Raw genomic sequence first — 19,825 nt, 5'->3', positions numbered from 1 at the left:
GTGCGGGACGCCGGCCCTGGGGGGCGCCGGGCCGGGAGGCGCGCTGGGAAGCCCAGCCCCTGTCTGGTACCACCGAGACCTGAGCCGCGCTGCCGCCGAGGAGCTGCTGGCCCGGGCAGGCCGCGATGGCAGCTTCCTGGTCCGAGACAGCGAAAGCGTGGCGGGTGCCTTCGCGCTCTGCGTCCTGTGAGTGGCGCTGGGGCTCCAGTGGGCTGGGGCACGGCCTGGGGTTCTTTGAATGTGTGGAGAGGGCTTGGGACAATGGGACGCCAGCGCCCCCCAGAGTGGGGCCTTAGCTTTATGCTGAGACTGAGGGATGCAGGGAGCACTTCCTGTTGTGTGTCAGGGCGCGGGGGTGGGGGCACTTTCTGGGGCGTTGAGGGAGAGTGCGTGCGGTCTTGCTGCCAGAGTGGCCGTAAGGGGGGTGGAAATGCAGACCCCATCAGGCACCCTTCAGGTAGAAGGAGCTGGAGGTGTGAGGATGTGCATTTGGGCGAGTTGTGTGCAGTGCTGATTATACAGAGATTGGATGTCTAAGTGGTAGGTATAGTGGGAGTTGGGGTGAAGTGGGGATCTGGTACATTAGTCCAGCTCTCAGGGATAGCTGAGGAGGCCAGACGGACTGGTGGGGTGCGTGAGAATGGCCAGCAGCTCCCTTAGGGGGTCTTGCTGTGCATCAGGACTGAGACTGGGGCTTCCCTGGCTGTGTATGGCTGGGACTAGGGGAGAGGGTGGTGTTGAGAAGAAGGAGGTGAGACTGTATGGGGCCTGGCTCCCCGCTGCGCAGGCCTGAGCTATGGGTGCTGAATGTGGGGCTAGACTTGGCATCTCTCTAAGTGGGCCTTGCCCTGTGCCTGTACCCATCAGCCAGCCATGTGTGGCGATGGTGTTGGGGTGAGTTTGTACTTTCAGTTTTGAGCTGTCCCCCACATCATGCAGTCTGACACTGGGTAGGATCCTGTGGGTCTCAGGAGTGGGAGGTGGTGAGTGGGAAGTCACTGCTTTGTTTAGATCTAATCCTCAGCCTCATGAGCCCTCCCAAACTCCTATTTTTCTGTCCCTTTACCCTTTGTTCTCTTCACATCTTTGGGGGTACGTTGGCCTAGGCCAGTGTTTCTCAATTGGGAATGATTTTACCCCTAGGGAGACATTTGTCAATGTCTAGAGACATTTTTGGTTGTCACAACTGGGATGGTGCCACTGGCATCTGTGGATAGAAGCCAGGGATGCTGCTGAACATCCTACAACAACAGGACAATCCCTCAGAACAAGATTATGCAGTCCAAAATGTCAGTATTGCTGAGGTTGAGAAACCCTGATCTAGGCAGTGGACCTGAGGAGGAAGGGGTGCTCCAAGTCTCAGCTTATGTCCCAAGCCTGGGGCCCAGCAGGGGAGACTAAAGAGGAACAGCCTAGGCAGATGACTATCCTAGAGCCCTGCCTTTCAGTCCCCTCTGAGGCATACCCCCTAATTAGGGAGGGGAGGGAGGCAGGTGCTGGGTCAGCTGTTGAGTGGGAAGGGGACAGCTGGGGCTGTGTCTGGGTGAGGAAAGTTATTGTCCCAGGAGGGGAGAATCCTGGCTCCATTGCCAGGGGAGGAAATGGGTGGGGTATGGGTCTGTGGTAGAGGGTACTTCAGCTGACTCTGGCTACTCCTTGCATCTCAGAAACCTGTGGGTAGGTGATCAGAAAAATACTTGCTTACTTGTATACATGCCCACATGTACACGGGTAACATTCAGGGCACATTCCTGCCCCAACAGGTACAGGCAATCTGACCAGCAGGCCAGGTTGTAGGCGCTGGCCTCTGCCCTGGCTTTAAATCCTAGCTCTGCTTTTTACTTGCTTTGTGACCTTAGGCAAATCACCTTTTCTCTGTGAACCTCAGTTTTGTTCTTCTGGAGAATGGAGATAATAATATCTGCCTCAAAAGGTGAAGATTAAATGAGATCACATCTGTTGGGTGCTGAGTACCTGGCCTGTCACAGGGACATGACTCAGTTAATGGGATGCTATGATTGTTATAAACACAGGCCCACAGTCCACAAACCAACACACCCAGTCACACACAGACACCTGCAAGGTTGGCAGCCAGGAGAGTCCTCAAAGGATGCTTACTTGAGGGAATGGGATGGCTCTGCGGCCAAGGTGTAGGTCAAACAGGTGTTTGGTCTTCTCTGGAGCCAATACCTTCTGCCCAAAACACAGGGGCCCATGTGACTCCCTTGGGTAAGACTGCTCTGAGGCGTGACTGCAAAGGGAGTCTTCTAGTCCCACTGAGCGTGGCCTGCACCACCCAGGCCTGGCTCAGCTGTCACCTGCTCAGCTGTCGCTGCCATCTGTCAGCACCCCTCTTGTCCCTCCTCACTTTGGGACTCCTAGAAGCCCAGTCTCCCACAGGGGGCCCCTTGGGTCATCCCAATTTCCTGGTGTCTGGAGAAGGGGGGAGAAATTTCCAGGTTGATACCCCCATATTCCCCGGCAAAAGTGCTTCAGACACACCCAACAGCAGAGCTAGACACCAATGTAAACACAGACAGCAGGCACACGTGTGCTAGCACATCACTCATGCATGCAAACAGCAGTTACCCAGGCTTCTAAGGACTCTTACTCTGGCGGGGGGCCCAGACTGGTACCACAGCCCAAAGGGGCTGTTTAGACAGCTGTGGAGGCCACAAAAGAGCTGCTTGTTGCTTCCTGGGCCCTGCCGTGGGTGTGGAGACTGCAGGTCTGGGTTGGGGGGTGGAGGGTTCTGCTTACTGGGGACACCAACAGGATAGATGTGGACAAGCCCCATCATTAAACCTATGCAGCCTGGGCAAATGTTTTTAGGGAAACCAAGCTGAAGGGGCTTGGGGCTGAACCTGGTGGCAGGAGTGGAGGGTACCTTAGGGCTTAGACCCCAGCCTGGGGGTGACAGATTCTGACCCTTGCTTTGCCATCAGGTATCAGAAGCATGTGCACACATATCGAATTCTTCCTGATGGAGAAGACTTCCTGGCTGTGCAGGTAGGAGGCTGGACTCTGACCCTTGACCTTGATACCAGCTTATGGCTTGGGACAGGCTAGCTGACCCTTCTCCCAACCTTGCTGGCTGCAGACCTCGCAAGGTGTGCCTGTGCGCCGCTTCCAGACCCTGGGCGAGCTCATTGGCCTGTACGCCCAGCCCAACCAGGGCCTCGTGTGTGCCCTGCTGCTGCCTGTGGAGCGGGAGCGAGATCCGGACCCCCCAGATGACCGCGATGCCTCAGGTGCCACCCGGTGTGCAATGTGCAAATGCCTGCCCTCTCCCGTGCTCAGGCACTAGTTGCTTCTTCCTATCTTATCTTCTCAGCCTATTTCCCCTAAAGCTCACTGTCCCTAACCATGATCCCCTTACCCCCTTTCCATGGAAGTCTCTGACTGCTGTGGCATTCTCCCATTACTTCACTGAGGGCAGGAGGCCCGGAATGATGCCCCACTGACCCCTGTCCACAGATGGGGAGGATGAGAAGCCCCCACTGCCCCCGCGTTCTGGCTCCACAAGCATTTCTGTGTCCGTGGGGCCCAGCAACACCCCACCAGCCTTAGAAACCCCCACAACTCCAGCTGCTGAGAGGTAAGACCCCCAACCTACTCCATGGAGCAGGAAGTCACTTTCTCCTCTGAGAACTGTGTCCTAGTGGGGAGACCCTTTAAGCCCCAGTCCCACCCCCATCCATTTCAGCCCCAGAGACAGACACCCTGATCCATGGCACTCTGATATCACTAGTACCATCTCCTCTAGGGATGGGGTAGAGGTGCTGGGACAGGGTCAGCAGGGCCTCCACTGACTTCTTCACCCCTCCCCAAAGTGCTCCCAATGGGCTGAGCACTGTCTCGCATGAGTACCTGAAAGGCAGCTACGGGCTGGACCTGGAGGCTGTTCGGAGCGGAGCCAGCAACCTGCCCCACCTCACCCGCACTCTTGCTACCTCATGCCGGAGGCTGCACAGGTACCTGGGACATCTGACACCGAGCACCGCGCCCTTACCTCTGACCTGTACTCACCTGCTCCCCCTTGCTGCACAAATGCCCTGACCTCTGGCCTTGAACAGGGATCCAGTGGTTGCCTCCTGACTTTTCCTCTTCTGAACCCTTATATCCTTATAGTGGAGGCTAAAGCCCCGCTTCCCTGTACTTGGATTGGGGTGGGGAGTTCTGACCTGATGTCTCCCCTAGTGAGGTGGATAAGGTCCTGTCAGGCCTGGAGATCCTGTCCAAGGTGTTCGACCAGCAGAGCTCGCCCATGGTGACCCGCCTTTTGCAGCAACAGGTAGGATTGTGGGAAGACCTCTGGGGAATGGGTTCATGTTCTGGGGCTGGGTGGGCTTGGTGGCCTCAAGTACAAGCTTCATTCTTTCTCCCCACAGAACCCACCACAGACTGGGGAGCAGGAACTAGAGAGCCTGGTGCTGAAGCTATCAGTATTAAAGGACTTCCTGTCAGGCATCCAGAAGAAGGTGGCCTGACTTTTGACTTCTGACCCTTGACCCATCAGTCCCTGACCACTTGCACAGGCCTGATCTCAACCCTGAATATACAGTTTAGCATTGACCCCGGCCATGCCTTTCTGGCCCCAGCCCCCTGACCTTATCCCTTGCCCTTGCCCTGCCCTTGCCCCTTCTAGGCCCTGAAGGCCCTACAGGACATGAGTTCCACAGGACCCCCGGCTTTGCTGCAGCCGTCCACACGTAAGGCCAAGACCATCCCTGTGCAGGCCTTTGAGGTACATGAAAGGGGGGCCAGGTGGGGCCTCATTGGGCAAAAGGCAGTGGAAGTAAAAGGGATGCTGCCTGCCCTGAGGTCTTTTCAGCACCTCCTTACTCCTGGCCTGCAGGTGAAGCTAGATGTGACCCTGGGTGATCTGACCAAGATTGGGAAGTCACAGAAGTTCACGCTGAGTGTGGATGTGGAAGGTGGGCGGCTGGTGCTGCTGCGGAGACAGCGGGACTCACAGGAGGACTGGACAACCTTCACGCATGACCGCAGTGAGCCAGGGCCTTGACCTGGGAGGGTGGACAGGGTGGCCCCAGGCCTTGGAGCACAGGCCAGTGTGACCCATTCTCCATCCCCTAGTTCGCCAGCTTATTAAGTCCCAGCGTGTCCAGAACAAGCTGGGCGTTGTGTTTGAGAAGGAGAAAGACCGGACACAGCGCAAGGACTTCATCTTTGTCAGTGCCCGGGTGAGCAGCAGGTTGGGCCAGGCCACTGGGAGTTGCAGGGTTCCCCATGGGATGGGAAGAGAGGGAACGCATGATATAAGCATGTCATCCCTCCTAGCAGGGGTGGGTCTGACAGGGCAGAGAGTGTATGGGTGGAGAGTGGGTGACCTGAGGATAGATTCAAATACTCATTCAATGAACATTTATCGAGTACCTGTTACATACGTGAGTAGTGGGTATATAGTGGTGAACCAGACAGGCATGACCCTCTCCTTATGGTACCTGCTACCAGGAGGGTATCCCTGTGCAAGGGTGGGGTTCCCTGGCTGCCTATGTGCCCCTGACTGACTGCCATCTCCGCAGAAGCGGGAGGCCTTCTGCCAGCTACTGCAGCTCATGAAGAATAAGCACTCGAAGCAGGATGAGCCTGACATGATCTCCATCTTCATAGGCACCTGGAACATGGGTCAGGCCTAGGGATGGGTCTGAGGTGGGAGAGAGGAATGGCCCCAGACCAGGGGCTTGACCACTCTCTATCCCCTCCACCTCCAGGAAGTGTGCCACCTCCGAAAAATGTAACATCTTGGTTCACATCGAAGGGTCTGGGGAAGACCCTGGATGAGGTCACAGTGACCATACCCCATGACATCTATGTTTTTGGGACCCAGGAGAACTCGGTGGGCGACCGAGAGTGGCTGGACCTGCTACGCGGGGGCCTCAAAGAGCTCACAGATCTGGATTACCGCCCGGTGAGGGAAAGTGGGCGGCTGGTGCTGCTGCGGAGAGTCCCCTCTTCTCACGCACCATCCCAAACTATTGTTCTTGACCTCATGGTGACCCTGGGGAACACAGTTTGACTGGCTGTGCCTCTGGTCCTTAGGCATATCCTTGAGATCTGATCTGAATGTTTCGTGCTATAGCCCCTCAGAAAAAAGGAACAGCAGGCCTCCCTATCCTGCACCTGCCAGAACAGTCTATAGTCTGGGCTAGGGGTGGTGAGGGAGGTACAGAGAATGCAGACAGTAGCCCAGCTCAGGGCAAAGGTGACTCTGCATTCTCTACCCAGATTGCCATGCAGTCACTGTGGAACATCAAAGTGGCTGTGTTGGTCAAGCCAGAGCATGAGAACCGCATCAGCCATGTCAGTACGTCGAGCGTGAAGACTGGCATTGCCAATACCCTGGGTGAGCAGAGCGGGCAGGGTCCCTCTCCACGCTTCTTGCTTCCTCTCCAGCCCAGGATCTCCCCTTTTTGGGTGGTCTCAGCTTTTCCATATATAGAACTCTTTGAACTTTGTAAAGCGTGTTCATATTCTAAATCTCTTCCAGTCCCACCTGGAAGGCAGACCAGGGTAATTACCTCCATTTCATAGATGAAAACACTCAGGCCTAGAGTGGTTGAATGACCTGTCCAAGGTCACACAGCTAGTATGTCATAGAGCCTGGCATAGTGCCCAGCTCTATTGGTTTGTAGTCCAGTGCTTCTTCAGGGTAGATTCTTCCTAGAATCTGTAGGTCTTTGCAGCTTTATTTTTGAGATCCTCTGATCTCCAGGGGCTCTGCTCACATATGCACACAGACTCAGGCCATCCAGATGGACTGCATATGCCCCATATGGACCCCCAGGGAAGGTGTGGGTGTGTGTTCAGGGGACTGCCTGCCTCTTAGCACCTGGGAGTGAGGGTGGGAGGATCTTCCCACCGTTGCTTCAAGGGGCAGAGGGGAGAGCTGGGAGCCCCCTCGAAGGTGACTCGGGTCTTCCTCTTTTGTTGCTCTGACAGGAAATAAGGGGGCCGTGGGTGTCTCCTTCATGTTCAATGGCACTTCATTTGGCTTTGTGAATTGCCACCTCACTTCAGGAAATGAGAAGACCGCCCGGTGAGGGGGTGCTTTCCCAAATAATCTCTTTACTCTCATTCTCTGTTTGCCTGAGACCTGTTCCCTCTCCCATATTCCAGTCCATGACCCACCTATACATCCTTGTCCCCAGAGACCCCCATCTGCCTTATCCGAAGTCAAGACCCCTCTGCCTTTCCCTGACCTTTCTCTGCCCACAAGGACCCTGATCCCCACCCCATTGCTGACCCCAGACACTTCTTACCTTTCCACCTATCCCTGAGTCCTGACCCTGGGGACCTCCCCCTATCCCCATTGTAGACGGAACCAGAACTACCTGGACATCCTGCGGCTGCTCTCTCTGGGCGACCGACAGCTCAGTGCCTTTGACATCTCTCTGCGTTTCACTCACCTCTTCTGGTTCGGGGACCTCAACTACCGTCTGGACATGGATATCCAAGTGCGAACAGGGCCTGGCAGGTGGCTGGCAGGGTGGCTGGGCTGGGGGTCAGAGGCTCTTACCTCTGGGTCTGGCTCAGAGAGAAAGTCTCCAGCCTTTCTGTCCCCACCCCAGGAGATCCTGAATTACATCAGCAGGAAGGAGTTTGAGCCCCTGCTCAGGGTGGACCAGCTCAACTTGGAGCGGGAAAAGCACAAGGTCTTCCTTAGATTCAGTGAGTGTGGGCCCAGGAGGAGGTCTCTGAGGGCCAGAGGTCTGTGGTATCCCTGAGCCCTGACCTGTCCCCTGCCTTCCTTAGGTGAGGAGGAGATCTCCTTCCCACCCACCTACCGCTATGAGCGGGGTTCCCGGGACACATATGCCTGGCACAAGCAGAAGCCAACTGGGGTGAGTGAGAACAGGGTGGGCCTTGGAAGACATCTCTAGGACTGCAGTGAATTAAGAATGTGTGTGGTTTCAAGGCTGTGGGCCTCTGCAGTTAGCACTCTAGCACCTATGGCCCTTATCAGCTCTGGGAGGTTGGGGGGTCTGACGACAAGCAACCCTAGCTGTTGGCCCTGACCGTGCTGCCATTCCCTGTCCCAGGTCAGGACCAATGTGCCTTCATGGTGTGACCGGATTCTCTGGAAATCCTACCCTGAGACACACATCATCTGCAATTCCTATGGTCAGAGCCTTCCTGACAGGGTGATGGGTGATCCTGGGTGGTGACTGTCCTGACTCTGCCCTACTTTGGGAAGTGGGAGCAGAGGGTAAAGAGCTTTTCCCTGAGCCTCCATTCTTATCCCCCTCCCAAGGTTGCACTGATGACATCGTCACCAGTGACCACTCTCCCGTGTTTGGGACATTTGAGGTTGGGGTTACCTCTCAGTTTATCTCCAAGAAAGGTGACTACTCTGGATATGCTTGTGGGTATGGCACACATCTGGGTGGGCACAGGCAGAAGCCTGGGTTGTACACTGGTTTGAGTGTATATGTCTATGTGTGTGTACTTATACATGCAAGAATGTTTCTGAATATGATATGCGAGGGTATTTGTGTGCCTGAGTCATTGTCAGAGGTCCATGCCCATGAGTATGTGTATATATGAGTGAATGGAAACATATATGTGTCTGTGTGTGCCTGGGGCCACATGTATGCCCCTGAGTGCCTGGTGGTATGGTGGATTATTAGTGGGCAATCCCTGAGGCATTCTGGTGCCCCATCCCCTCTTAAATGTCCCCTTATCCTTGGGTAGTCTGTCTGCATTGATCCAGGGTCTGGGCTTTAGGGTCTCTCTATTGGTTTCTTGGAACTGGGGAGGCCCCTCCTGGCCTTTCTTCCTGCTCTGCCCCTGATTTCCTGTCCTCGGGCTCACTTTCTCTGTCTTGTTCCTCCTGTCGCCCTCTCAGAGTTCTTGTCTGCCTTCCTCCCTCTGCCCCTCAGGGCTTTCAAAGACTTCAGACCAGGCCTACATTGAGTTTGAGAGCATCGAGGCCATTGTGAAGACAGCCAGCCGCACTAAGTTCTTCATTGAGTTCTACTCCACCTGCCTGGAGGGTCAGAGGAGGCCCAGGGCTGGAGTGGGCCGAGGGGGATGGGGGGTGCCAGCTGCCCAAGGAGGATGGGGGCCCAAGCTGCTTAGAGCAGTCAGCCCCCTAGTTAGGGGGAAGGGTAGCTGGGAGGTGGCATTCAGTTGGGTGTCCCCTACCCCCTCCCCAGAGTACAAGAAGAGCTTTGAGAATGATGCCCAGAGCAGTGACAACATCAACTTCCTCAAAGTGCAGTGGTCCTCGCGCCAACTGCCCACGGTGAGGCTGCATGCAGGGCCTGGGTTTGTGGCGGGAGCACAGAGAGAGGTGCAGCAGAGTGAATTCAGGGAGGGCAGGCAGAGCCAGCAGAGTGCACACATATCTATGCATGTGGTGGGGTAGGGGATGGGTGTGAGTGAGGATGAAGGCATTTGCTTTTTTGGGGGGATGTGGGACCAAGTTAGAGTACGTTCATTCATTCAATAAATACTTCTTGAGCTTTTGCTAAATGTGGGGTCCTGTGTTGGCCATTGAGGATGCAGAAAATGAGTAAAATGCTGTTAAGTGCTTTGAAAGGCCTGTGTAGGGCTGTGTCTTCTACATTAAGGATTTGAGATCTTTCCTTAAGAGTTGAATGGGAGTGAGCATGCGCAATCCTGAGGGAAGGAGTGATTGGTGTCAGGGTCAGGAGGGCGTGGTTTGTGGGGCTTCATTCCTCTCTGGGCCTCTCCGCTCCCCAGCTCAAGCCAATTCTTGCTGACATTGAGTACCTGCAGGACCAGCACCTCCTGCTCACAGTCAAGTCCATGGATGGCTACGAATCCTATGGTGAGGGGTGAGGGGTGAGGGGTACCGAGGGGCATAGGAAGCCATGCAGGGGCCTAGAAAGGTTTGGCAATCTGCCGGTCTGCCCCATCTGCCCTTCAGGGGAGTGCGTTGTGGCGCTCAAGTCTATGATTGGCAGCACAGCCCAGCAGTTCCTGACCTTTCTATCTCACCGTGGCGAAGAGACAGGCAACATCCGTGGCTCCATGAAGGTGCGGGTGCCCACAGAGCGCGTGGGCACCCGTGAGCGACTCTACGGTGGGGGCTCCATTGGGAGGGGTGTGGGGCATGAGATGGGATGATACAAGTTGGACTAGAGGGGAAGACCAGGGGCGTGGGGAGGACATGTTGAATCTCTAGAATACAGTTGTTTGGAAGTTCTGCATCCATCGCCGGGAGTGGGCCTGCCCTGAGGAGTAGCTGGGAAGGGCCTGGAAGATCAGTGAGTGTCTGGGATCTAGGACTCTAGGTCCCCCCTGAGTCTCTTTTCCTTCTTCCCTCAGAGTGGATCAGCATTGATAAGGATGAGGCAGGAGCAAAGAGCAAAGCTCCCTCTGTGTCACGAGGCAGCCAGGAGCCCAGGTGAGTTGGGGCCATGTTGGGTATCATGAGAAGGGGTGCCTGGGACTTTTGGTCAGCCCCTATTCACCTTTCCCGTTCTGTGCATTCCTGGCAGGTCAGGGAGCCGTAAGCCAGCCTCCGCAGAGGCCTCCTGTCCTCTGTCCAAGTTATTTGAAGAACCAGAGAAACCACCACCAACTGGGAGACCTCCAGCCCCACCTCGAGTTGCTCCCCGAGAGGAGCCCTTGACCCCCAGGTGAGAGAAGAACCTGTCATCCCCCTACTTTATCCATGGCTCTCAGGGCCAGCGTGGTTCTCAGGGCCAGCTTGGGGATCGTCTGCTACTTGCATGCTCTGCCCCCCATAGGTGCTGGGGCCTTACACCCATGGCCACTCTGGCTAGTCAGGCCTCCCTTAAGTGTGGCTCTGTTAGTCAAAGGGAACACAGTCAGCCTTTCCTCTCAATTCTGCCTTAAAAAGTGGAATTAGAAAGTGTTTCTGCAACAGTTCCCTGCGTGTAAACAGACTTAGCTTGAGTCTTTGGGCAGAGAAGGCGCAAGGCTCGGGTCCAGGTTTCGCTCGGTGTGTTCTGTGGAGCACTACCTTATAAGATGCCCCCCCTGGAAATGGGTTTGTGGTCAGATGAGTTGGGGAAATGGTTCTTGCTAGATTTGTTTCTTAGATATTCCCAGTGCATATTAGCATGAGCAAAAGCTCTGAGCATGTGGACAGGAAGGAAATCCTTTTTCAACTCTGTTGAATATAGTTTCCCAAACTTAATGGGCCAGGAAACTTCTTTTCCACATAATAACTATTAATATCCTGGGGAACTAGTATTCTGTGGATCATACTTTGGTAAAGTAAGGCTTGCTTTCTAATTATATCAAGTCGTTGCTTGACTTTAAATAGAAACTCCTAGGTCCAGTTTGGTGCTTTATTCACTCTTCTTCAGCTGTTATCAATCACCTTGGTTTTAATCTCCAGGCTTGTGTAAAACTAATCTGAATTCCTGAGTTAGTATTCCTCAGTAGACTGGCCCATCAGATGCCTCCGGAGGCTTTCCAAATCTCCAGCTTGGACTGGTCACTTTCATTAAAGGCCTTTATTGCCCTGCCTTCTCACACCTGTTTTTACTCCTTTACGCTCAGGTTTCAGTTACAAAGTCATAAAAGATCTTAGAATCTCAGCAAGGGAGGCAAGGAAGTTTAGGTGTTATCCATTTAACTCCCCTGAGGACACCAAGGGCCAGAGAGAGAGAGCGATATGCTCAAGGTCATGTGAGACTGGGACCTATCTCTTCTAACTCCCAGTCCGGCTTTCCTTCCACTGCCCCTACTACCTTCACTTTGAGTTTCTGGGTCCTGACTTAGTTATCCTGCTTCTAACCCAGGTTGAAGCCTGAAGGGTCTCCAGAGGCGGATGGAGTGGCAGCCCCCCCACCCAAGAACAGCTTCAATAACCCTGCCTACTACGTCCTTGAAGGGGTCCCACACCAGCTGCTGCCCCCAGAGCCACCCTCGCCTGCCAGGGCCCCTGTCCCACCTGCCACCAAGAACAAGGTGGCCATCACAGTGCCTGCTCCACAGCTTGGGCGCCACCGGCCGCCCCGTGTAGGAGAAGGGAGCTCATCAGATGAAGAGTCTGGAGGCACATTGCCCCCTCCAGACTTTCCACCCCCACCACTGCCGGACTCGGCCATCTTCTTGCCCCCAAGCCTGGATCCTTTGCCAGGGCCAGCGGTCCGAGGTCGTAGTGGGGGTGAGGCCCGTGGCCCACCGCCTCCCAAGGCCCATCCAAGACCTCCACTGCCCCCAGGCCCCTCACCTACCAGTGCTTTCCTGGGGGAGGTAGCCAGTGGGGATGATCGCTCCTGCTCAGTGCTGCAGATGGCCAAGACACTGAGTGAGGTGGACTATGCTCCTGCTGGGCCTGGCCACTCAGTGCTCCTGCCAGGCCCACTGGAGTTGCAGCCACCCCGAGGGCTGCCCTCAGACTATGGCCGGCCTCTCAGCTTCCCTCCACCTCGCATCCGAGAGAGCATCCAGGAGGACCTGGCAGAGGAGGTATGTGGACCAGAGGTGGCTGGCTGTGTGTACCTGAGGTATGTGCTTGCCTATGGACTGTGGTATCTTTTTACTCTACCATTCAGTACTCTGTGGTGGCCCCTCTACCCTGAGCAGGGTACTAGGGAGTAGGGGAACACATGAATTAGGCCCAGTCCTTGCCTCCCTCCCTCACAACCAAGAGCAGATGGTAGAATATGGCCGTCTTTTGGTATTTCTGTGGGTGGGCACCCTCAGTGCTCCCCCTGACATGCCCTATTCCTTCAGGCTCCATGTCCACAGAGCGGGCGTGCTGGCGGGCTGGGTGAGGCAGGCATGGGTGCCTGGCTGCGGGCCATCGGCTTGGAGCGCTACGAGGAGGGCCTGGTGCACAATGGCTGGGACGACCTGGAGTTTCTCAGGTGGGGGTGGGACTGGAGGTGGGTGGGGTGGATCTGTCCCCAGGGCTAGAGCTAGGAGCCCTCTGGACCAGAGGTCCCCAACCCCCAGGTCACCAGTGGGTAGTGGTCCTTGGCCTGTTAGGAACCCAGCTGCATAGCAGGAGGTGAGTGAGAGAAGCTTCTATATTTGCAGCTGCTCCCCAGCACTAGCATCACCGCCTCAGCTCCACCTCAGATCGTCAGGCATTAGATTCTCATAGGAGCACCGGTCCCTGGTGCCAGAAAGGTTGGGGACCACTGCTCTGGACCACCTTGCCCACCTCCCAGCTTCTGTTATCCTTACAGTGACATCACCGAGGAGGACCTGGAGGAGGCTGGGGTGCAAGACCCGGCTCACAAGCGCCTCCTTCTGGACACCTTGCAGCTCAGCAAGTGATAGCGTGGCAAGGTGAAGCTGCTAACTCAGTGCTCCTCCGTGACCCCAGGAAGACCTAGTCATGGCCCCGGAGTTGAAAAGTTATGGGGGGCAGGGCAGTACCTCTCTTCGTATTTATTGGGGATCTGCGTTCCCTACTGCCCAGTTATTTGTAATGCCCTAATTAGGACATCCTGCCCCTCGCCTTTTAGACCTGGGCACCAGCGATCAGTTGCCATGGTTACCGAGGACCTCAGTTATTCTGGTGCTGTCCTCCCTATCTGGACTCCTCTTCCCAGCCCCATGGGTGCCCGAGGGGTCCATTTGGGTACGTCTGGGCCCCCACTTTCATTTTTGGTTCCTCTGGCCTTGAACTACAGCCAGGGGGGCTCAGCTTTCCCCAACCCTCACTTTGGGGTGTCCACCCGGAAATGAAGGAACAGCCCGAGAACCAGGCTGGGTTTATTTAAGTTTTTCTGTGTGGGTTTAAGGAGGGCGGGCACTTTAATATTATTGGGGTCGATTGCGGGTGGAGGGAGGATCTCTTCCATAAAGTGCCAGTTTGCTTAGTTCTTGCCGTCTCCTGGTCTATGTGGGGATATGTGGCAGTCGCTGGTCCTCTGGTCGCAAGGAGGACCAGGCCCTTGCAGACAGCCTATTTCCATCTTAGGTATTCAGAGGGGTGGCCAATATGATGTCTTCTTCAATAAATTAAGTTTTATTTGGATTGAGTGAAACTCACCTCAATAAATTACAAGTTTTAGAAAGGAAAAGAACAAAAAACAAATCAAGAGGAAACCCCTCTGTCCCATTGCCCCTCCATTCTCTAAAGGCTACCCTCTGTGCCAGACCAGCTGCAGAAGGGAGGAAATGCATGAGGGACAAACTGGCAGTGGGACACTTCAGGCTGCTGATTATCCCGCAGCCACTGGCCTTTCCATGGGTGGGATCAGTGTGGGTAGGCTCCGAGGGGCGGGGCAGCAGACTGGTCACCAAGGTGAGGAAATGACCCAGCCTACTGCACGGCGAGGGGAAGGGGCCGGCTGTTCCTCCATGAGGACCCTCACGTTGGAGCACTGTTAGGGTCGGGCGTTTTTGATCCTGGTTCCAAAGAAAGCCAAGCTAGAAGGGGCTCCGGGCTCTCCTGGGAGGGGCGTCCCAGTGAAAAGTACTCTGCTCTGCCAGGTGGGGGTGGGTGAAAACGAGAGTGGCCCCAACTTGGTCTCCAAAGCTGGGGAGGGTGCACCTAGGGGTCAGACACGGTGGGAGGTGGGGACGGATGGGGACTTCCAGGCAGGCGTCCGGGATGAGGAGGGACTCTGTCAGGTCCTGGAGGGGCAAGGACGTTTCTGGGGGCAGGCCCGGAGTCTCCAGAGTCCGGCGGCTAGAAGAGATTGGTCTTCAGGGCGGGTCCGGGCTTCCGGTGAAAAGAGGACAGAACCCCCGAGAAGGGCCCGGGCCCGGGCTCTGCTGGCTGCCAGGCCTTAAGCAGCTCTGCTGCGCCCGCGCCAGGCCCGCCGCCCCCACCGCCCGCCACGCCGGCCCACAATGGGCCCTTGAGCGGTTGCGGCCCCGGGCCAGGACCCGGCCCGGAACCCAGGGCTGCAGGCAGCGGGCTGGAGCTCAGGCGTGGGCTGGCCAGACCCGGTGCGGGCGGCGGTGGCAGCGACGCAGTGCTGTCGGGCGTTGGGCTGCACGTGGACTCCTTGGAGTCGTCGTCCTCGGACGAGCAGCGCGCCTCGCCCTTTTTGGAGCCCGCCGCGCCCGCCGCACCCTTGGCGCTAGCTGCGCGCTCCTGTTTGCGGAACTTGGCCCGGCGGTTCTGGAACCAGACCTGCGGGCACAGGTGCCAGTCAGCCCCGGACCTCAGGCGCCGGTGAGACCTCGGTCTGGAAGGGGCCGGATTAAAATGATCACCAGCCTTCCGAGCGTGGCCCCTCGGCCCTCCACCACTCAGCTCGTTGCCCTCCTCTTCACTCCCCCTCCACTTGCCCCCGTTCTCCAGGTCCCTAGAGTCTTCCCCTTGGGATCTGCTCACACGCACCCCGTTCTCCAGGTCCCTAGAGTCTTCCCCTTGGGATCTGCTCACACGCAGACCCTGCTGGAGGGGACTCTGCCACCGCTCTCATCACCCATGGCCCTGGCCCCCAATTTCCTCCTACAAGAAATTCTGAGAATACCCGCCTGAGTGTCTCACAGAGGTGTACAGCAGTTTAGGGCACGAGGAGAAACCTTTTGTCCAGGATCTCCAGTAAAGGCGGGCAAACTGGATATTTGTACTCGGATTTGTAAGGTAGACAACAGAGTCCACCCTGGCCCGGATCTCCGCCCTGTGCCTGCTCCAAGCCGGGGCTTTCCAGGCTGACGGGCGTCACAGCTGCAGAGCTTGGGTAGGGACCTGGAGGCACTGACCCGCTTTCCCCAACTCCTCTGCCTTGGTGGGACCTGAGGTCGCCTGGAGCACCCCCTTTACCCACTCATCCTCCGTCTTAGCTTCTCCAGCACCACTCTGCCCTACCAGGATAAGTGAAGGGAAAATCGTAGGGCTCACTTCTCCTGAGGGCCTCAGGTCTGCCAAGTCCTGGCCCTGCTACCTCCCCAGACATTCCATCTCCTCCTGCGCAACCATCCCTGGCCTGCGCCCTGGCCGGCGCCCTGGCCCCTAGCCCTACCTAGCTGTCCTACAGGCTGCACCTGCCTGCCGCCAAGTGAGATCTCCCTCCTGTTGGGCACTAACCTTCCTTGCCTTTCGCGTGTACACTCTCATACACACACGCGCGCATACACACACCTGCACACGAGCCTCGGTGAGGTCGATCTTGAGCGCCAGCTCTTCCCGCGTGTAAATGTCAGGGTAGTGGGTCTCGGCGAAGACGCGCTCCAGCTCCTTGAGCTGCGCGCTCGTGAACGTTGTGCGGATGCGCCGCTGCTTGCGCTTCTCGTGCAGGCCCGACGGCTCCGGGAAGAACTTGTAGGGCACTACGGGTGTGCATGGGAGGGGGAGCAACGAGGGTGGGGTCGTGAGGGATCGCGCTCAGCCCGCTGTGTCCTGCCCCTGAGGGGGTCGCTCAGCGTCCCCCGCCCCTGGCCTAGACCCTCAGCTCCGTCCTCTCAGTCTCGCATTCAGCGTTCTCTTTTTCGTTCGCTAGAGCCGGCGGGGGTGAAGGTGGGCAGGGCGCAGGAAGACCCAAAAGCAGCAGCGAAGGAACCAACATCTGATCTTCTTGTCAAGGCCGCTGACCGGTTGTTGGCTCTCTCGGTGTCCCCTCCGTCTCCCGCAGTCCACCCGCCCCTCCGGCCCTCATCAGCGTGTCTCTCCCTCAGTCAGTCTGCTCGCTTGACTTCAGGTCCTGCAGAGTCCACCCTAGCCTTGTCTGGCTGTCATGTCTCATCAGCAAGCAGCCCAGCACCTCTGCTAAACGACTGAGACCCTCCCAGACCCCTCCCCCCGCCCCCGCCTGGATCTGCTTTCAATCCCGCCACGGGCTCTCTGCGGGGCACTGATCTGTGCCCCCACCCCCCATCTCGATCCTTCCCAGGCCTCGTTTCCTCAGCCCCATCTCACATCCCATTCTCCTCCAGGTGTCCCCTTCTCTTCATCATCTCTCTTTATCCCTGTCTCGCTTCAACTTTCTCCTTATTTGTGCCCATTGGGAAGGGTCCTTATTTCTCCCCACCCAGGTTCCTCTGTCTTATCTTTCCCCTTCTTTCTCCCAGGCACCCCTCTGGGTGTTTCAACTCCCCTGAAGCTGGCTCCACCCCTTCCTGTCATTCTCTTCCCTTCCATCTTCATCTACCCCTTCCCAGTTCCCACTGCCCCACAGAGAGTGTTTCTGACACTAACTCCCCATCCCTCTCTCCAAACCCTGTTTAGGTCTCCATATTTTCCAGGGGTCCCCAATATCCTTCATCTTTGTTCTATCTCTCTAGTTCTCTATCTCTCCCAATCTTTGTCGCCAACACCCCATTCTTATCCCCATCTTCCTCACTGTTTTCAATCTTCCTTGGTCCCCATCTCCCATACTTCTATTTCCATCACCTGATTCTTATCTCCATCTCCCCAAACCTGAGTCCCCATTTCTCCCAGAGTCCCCAATAGTCCTATCTCTGCTCACCTCTCTCTGTACCTGTCCCTATTTCCCCATCTCATAACTCCATCTCTCTGGGGCCCATCTCCCTATTTCCTTTCTCTAGCTCCCCAATCCCCATTCGCATCGGGTCCAATGTCTCCATCCCTGTTCCAGTTTCTGGCTCCACCTCTCTGGTTCTCATTTCTCCAGATCCAGGTCTTTAACTCACCATCCCTCCCCACCCCCGGCCCCAGGCCCCAATCTTCTACTTGGGTTCCCCTGGTCTTCCCAGGAAGGAACAAGATAAGGAGATTGGGTGGGGCAGCCTGGACTCCAGTCAGAATGACAGGGATGGCTGAGAGGCTCCATGAGGCTGAGAGTTTAGCCGGGGACTTGGATCAAGGGGCTTGGGTGTCCTAGGGGCTGCTTCTGGGTTCTGCAGGACTCCAGCTGGTAGAGTCTCCAGGGGGCTAGGGAAATGAAAATGGCTTAATGACCTTGGCACCTTTTTCTTTGGGTCATTGAACAGGTTTCAGTGGTGCAAGGGGGTTTGGGCACAGGTGGGACGGGCAAAACTGGGCAGGGGGAACCTGATATTTCTGGGGCTCTAAGAAGGTTTCCATATGGGAAGCTCAGCTGCTGTAGGGGTCTTTGCTGGGGGTTGAGCATGAAGTGGGTGGGGATGATAAGGATGAAGGTCTGTTTAAACTGAGCCGGAAGCGGCTTCCAAGGGGATGGATGATCAGTCTTTCAGGTGAGGAGGAGAGGGCCTGGCGAGGGGCCTGGGCTTGGAGCGGCGATCTGTTTCCTTGACCCGAAGAGCGTGGGATAAGAATGTGGCAGCAAAAGAAGAACGGGAAGAATGAGAGGGTGGGACTCAACTCTACCTAGGGTCACCCCGTCTTACAAAGGGAACTGGGGGTCCTGCGGGACACTGGGGGGTCTGGCCAGGCTAGGGATGGTGGCAGCTGTTGGGGACAGTCGCGGTCACTTGCCGACTAGGGAAGCGGATGGAGGTTCCTCAGGATTTGGAGAGAGGATTGGGACGGGGCTGGGCTCACCTGCCGAGTAGGGCGCGGGCTGGTGGTCGCGTAGAGCGCCAAGCGCGCAGTTGGAGGAGCCGAGCGCCGGGCAGGGCGGCCCGGCCGCGGGGAAGGCGGGCCGCAGGGGGCTGTATTGGAAGCCGCCGGGCTGGCTGCAGGCGCCGAAGTCGCCGTAGGCGGACGCCTCCATGGCCGCCACGCACGAGTCGTACGAATTGAGGTAGGAGTAGTCCATCGGCCCGGGAGGCGAGGGCGGGGGCCTGGCCGGGCCGGGTCGGGGTTGAGGTGCCGGGCTGGGTGCGGGTCGGAATGGGGGTTCGAGCGCCAGGCACCGAGGACCCAAGGCTGGCTCTGAGCGCCCGCAAGTCCGCCCGCCCCGTCGTGGCCGCGCTCCGCCCGGGTGCGACGCAAGAGCAGCTTGGCTCGGCCCGCGCGCCTTTTAACGCGCAGGACCCCGTGGAGGGGGTGGGGCGGGGCGAGCTCCTCGAGGCGGGGCCTGAGCAGCCCCAGACCCCGCCTCCATCTATCCCCGACCCCTCCACCCCAAAGGGTCCCCGCGACCTTCTGAGGGCTCCGGAGGTGCAGGGCGGGGCTGCGCGAGACCCTATTCTTAGAGTCCCCATCCCGCCTCAATCCAGACCAGACCTTTGGTCTCTACGCATCGTGCCAGGCCTGAGGGTCCCGACCCCTTTCCCTGGCTTCCCCACCTGCGGCCCGACAGAAGGGAGGGGAGACGGGCCTGAGAGCGCTCGTGTGAAGTTAATTCAATTCGTCCTGATAACCGAGTTATTCCGATCCAGCCCCTAGGCCCCGCCCCCAGAGAGGTCCCATCCCGGCGGACCACGGAGGCGGCCCAGGAGGGGGGATGGAGACACGAACGAGGAAGAGACGGAGCCTGGGGTAGGGGCTTGGATGAAGAGAAGAGACAGAGACACATGCAGAGAGAGCAAGAGACAAGAGAGATACAGGTACACAGATGGAGACAGGAGTAGACATGGACGAGAGAGGGAAATTGGAGACGGGAGCAAGAGGAGGCCAGGGACAGAGATGGAAACAAAGGTAAAACCTGGACTAGAGGAATGCAGGGGTGGAGATGAGGACGAGGCAGAGACAGGAGACGGGAGACAGGATAAGAGACAGAGAGGGGAACGGAGAAAGGGAGGCGGCATCGAGACAGAGAAGGCAAAGAGATGAGACATGGACGGAAAAAGGATTGCGATGGAGATCAGGAGAGAGATGAGACAAAACAGCGCAGTGATAGACAGACACACACGGAGGGACAGTCTCAGAAAGACAAGGCCAGGGACAGACAGCGGAGGAACCGAAGCTGAGAGGCGGAGAGAAAGAGCCTTTGGAGAGCTGAGACCCAAGACGCAGCGCTAAGGGCGCGGGAAGATTGTGGTGCAGGCGCTGAGCGCTGCTACAGAGGAGGAGGGTCGCAGAAACCGAGACCCCTCTATCCTCCTGACTTGTCCTGAA

General features: G+C 57.0%; 2 protein-coding genes across 2 annotated transcripts; one reads left to right on the top strand and one right to left on the bottom strand.

Annotated features, from left to right (window-relative positions):
* Position 1: 1 nt before the first annotated feature.
* On the top strand, positions 2-13,965 carry INPPL1 (inositol polyphosphate phosphatase like 1; the record flags this gene model as incomplete). Its single annotated transcript, XM_011377458.2, has 28 exons — positions 2-186; positions 2,946-3,009; positions 3,101-3,251; positions 3,478-3,598; positions 3,834-3,974; positions 4,201-4,294; positions 4,392-4,481; positions 4,649-4,747; positions 4,859-5,009; positions 5,098-5,204; positions 5,547-5,649; positions 5,736-5,932; positions 6,250-6,367; positions 6,964-7,060; positions 7,340-7,478; positions 7,593-7,692; positions 7,777-7,865; positions 8,064-8,145; positions 8,276-8,365; positions 8,904-9,017; positions 9,180-9,268; positions 9,730-9,817; positions 9,917-10,072; positions 10,318-10,396; positions 10,491-10,631; positions 11,766-12,438; positions 12,706-12,839; positions 13,164-13,965. Coding segments are annotated over 28 exons (3,783 nt in total), but the record flags the coding sequence as incomplete, so codon positions are not given.
* PHOX2A (paired like homeobox 2a) lies at positions 13,810-18,752 on the bottom strand. The gene is made up of 3 exons (XM_011377411.2): positions 18,365-18,752; positions 16,025-16,212; positions 13,810-15,067 (listed from the first exon to the last, which is right to left on the bottom strand). Exons 1-3 carry the CDS (start codon positions 18,579-18,581, stop codon positions 14,618-14,620), a joined length of 855 nt encoding a protein of 284 aa, XP_011375713.1. The 5' UTR covers positions 18,582-18,752; the 3' UTR covers positions 13,810-14,617.
* Between the last annotated feature and the right edge of the window lie 1,073 nt (positions 18,753-19,825).

The sequence above is a fragment of the Pteropus vampyrus genome, unplaced genomic scaffold, assembly GCF_000151845.1.
Source record: "Pteropus vampyrus isolate Shadow unplaced genomic scaffold, Pvam_2.0 Scaffold311, whole genome shotgun sequence".
NCBI lineage: Eukaryota > Metazoa > Chordata > Mammalia > Chiroptera > Pteropodidae > Pteropus > Pteropus vampyrus.
The sequence above is the reverse complement of the archived record's forward strand: the minus strand, read 5'-3'. Positions and strand labels throughout refer to the sequence as shown.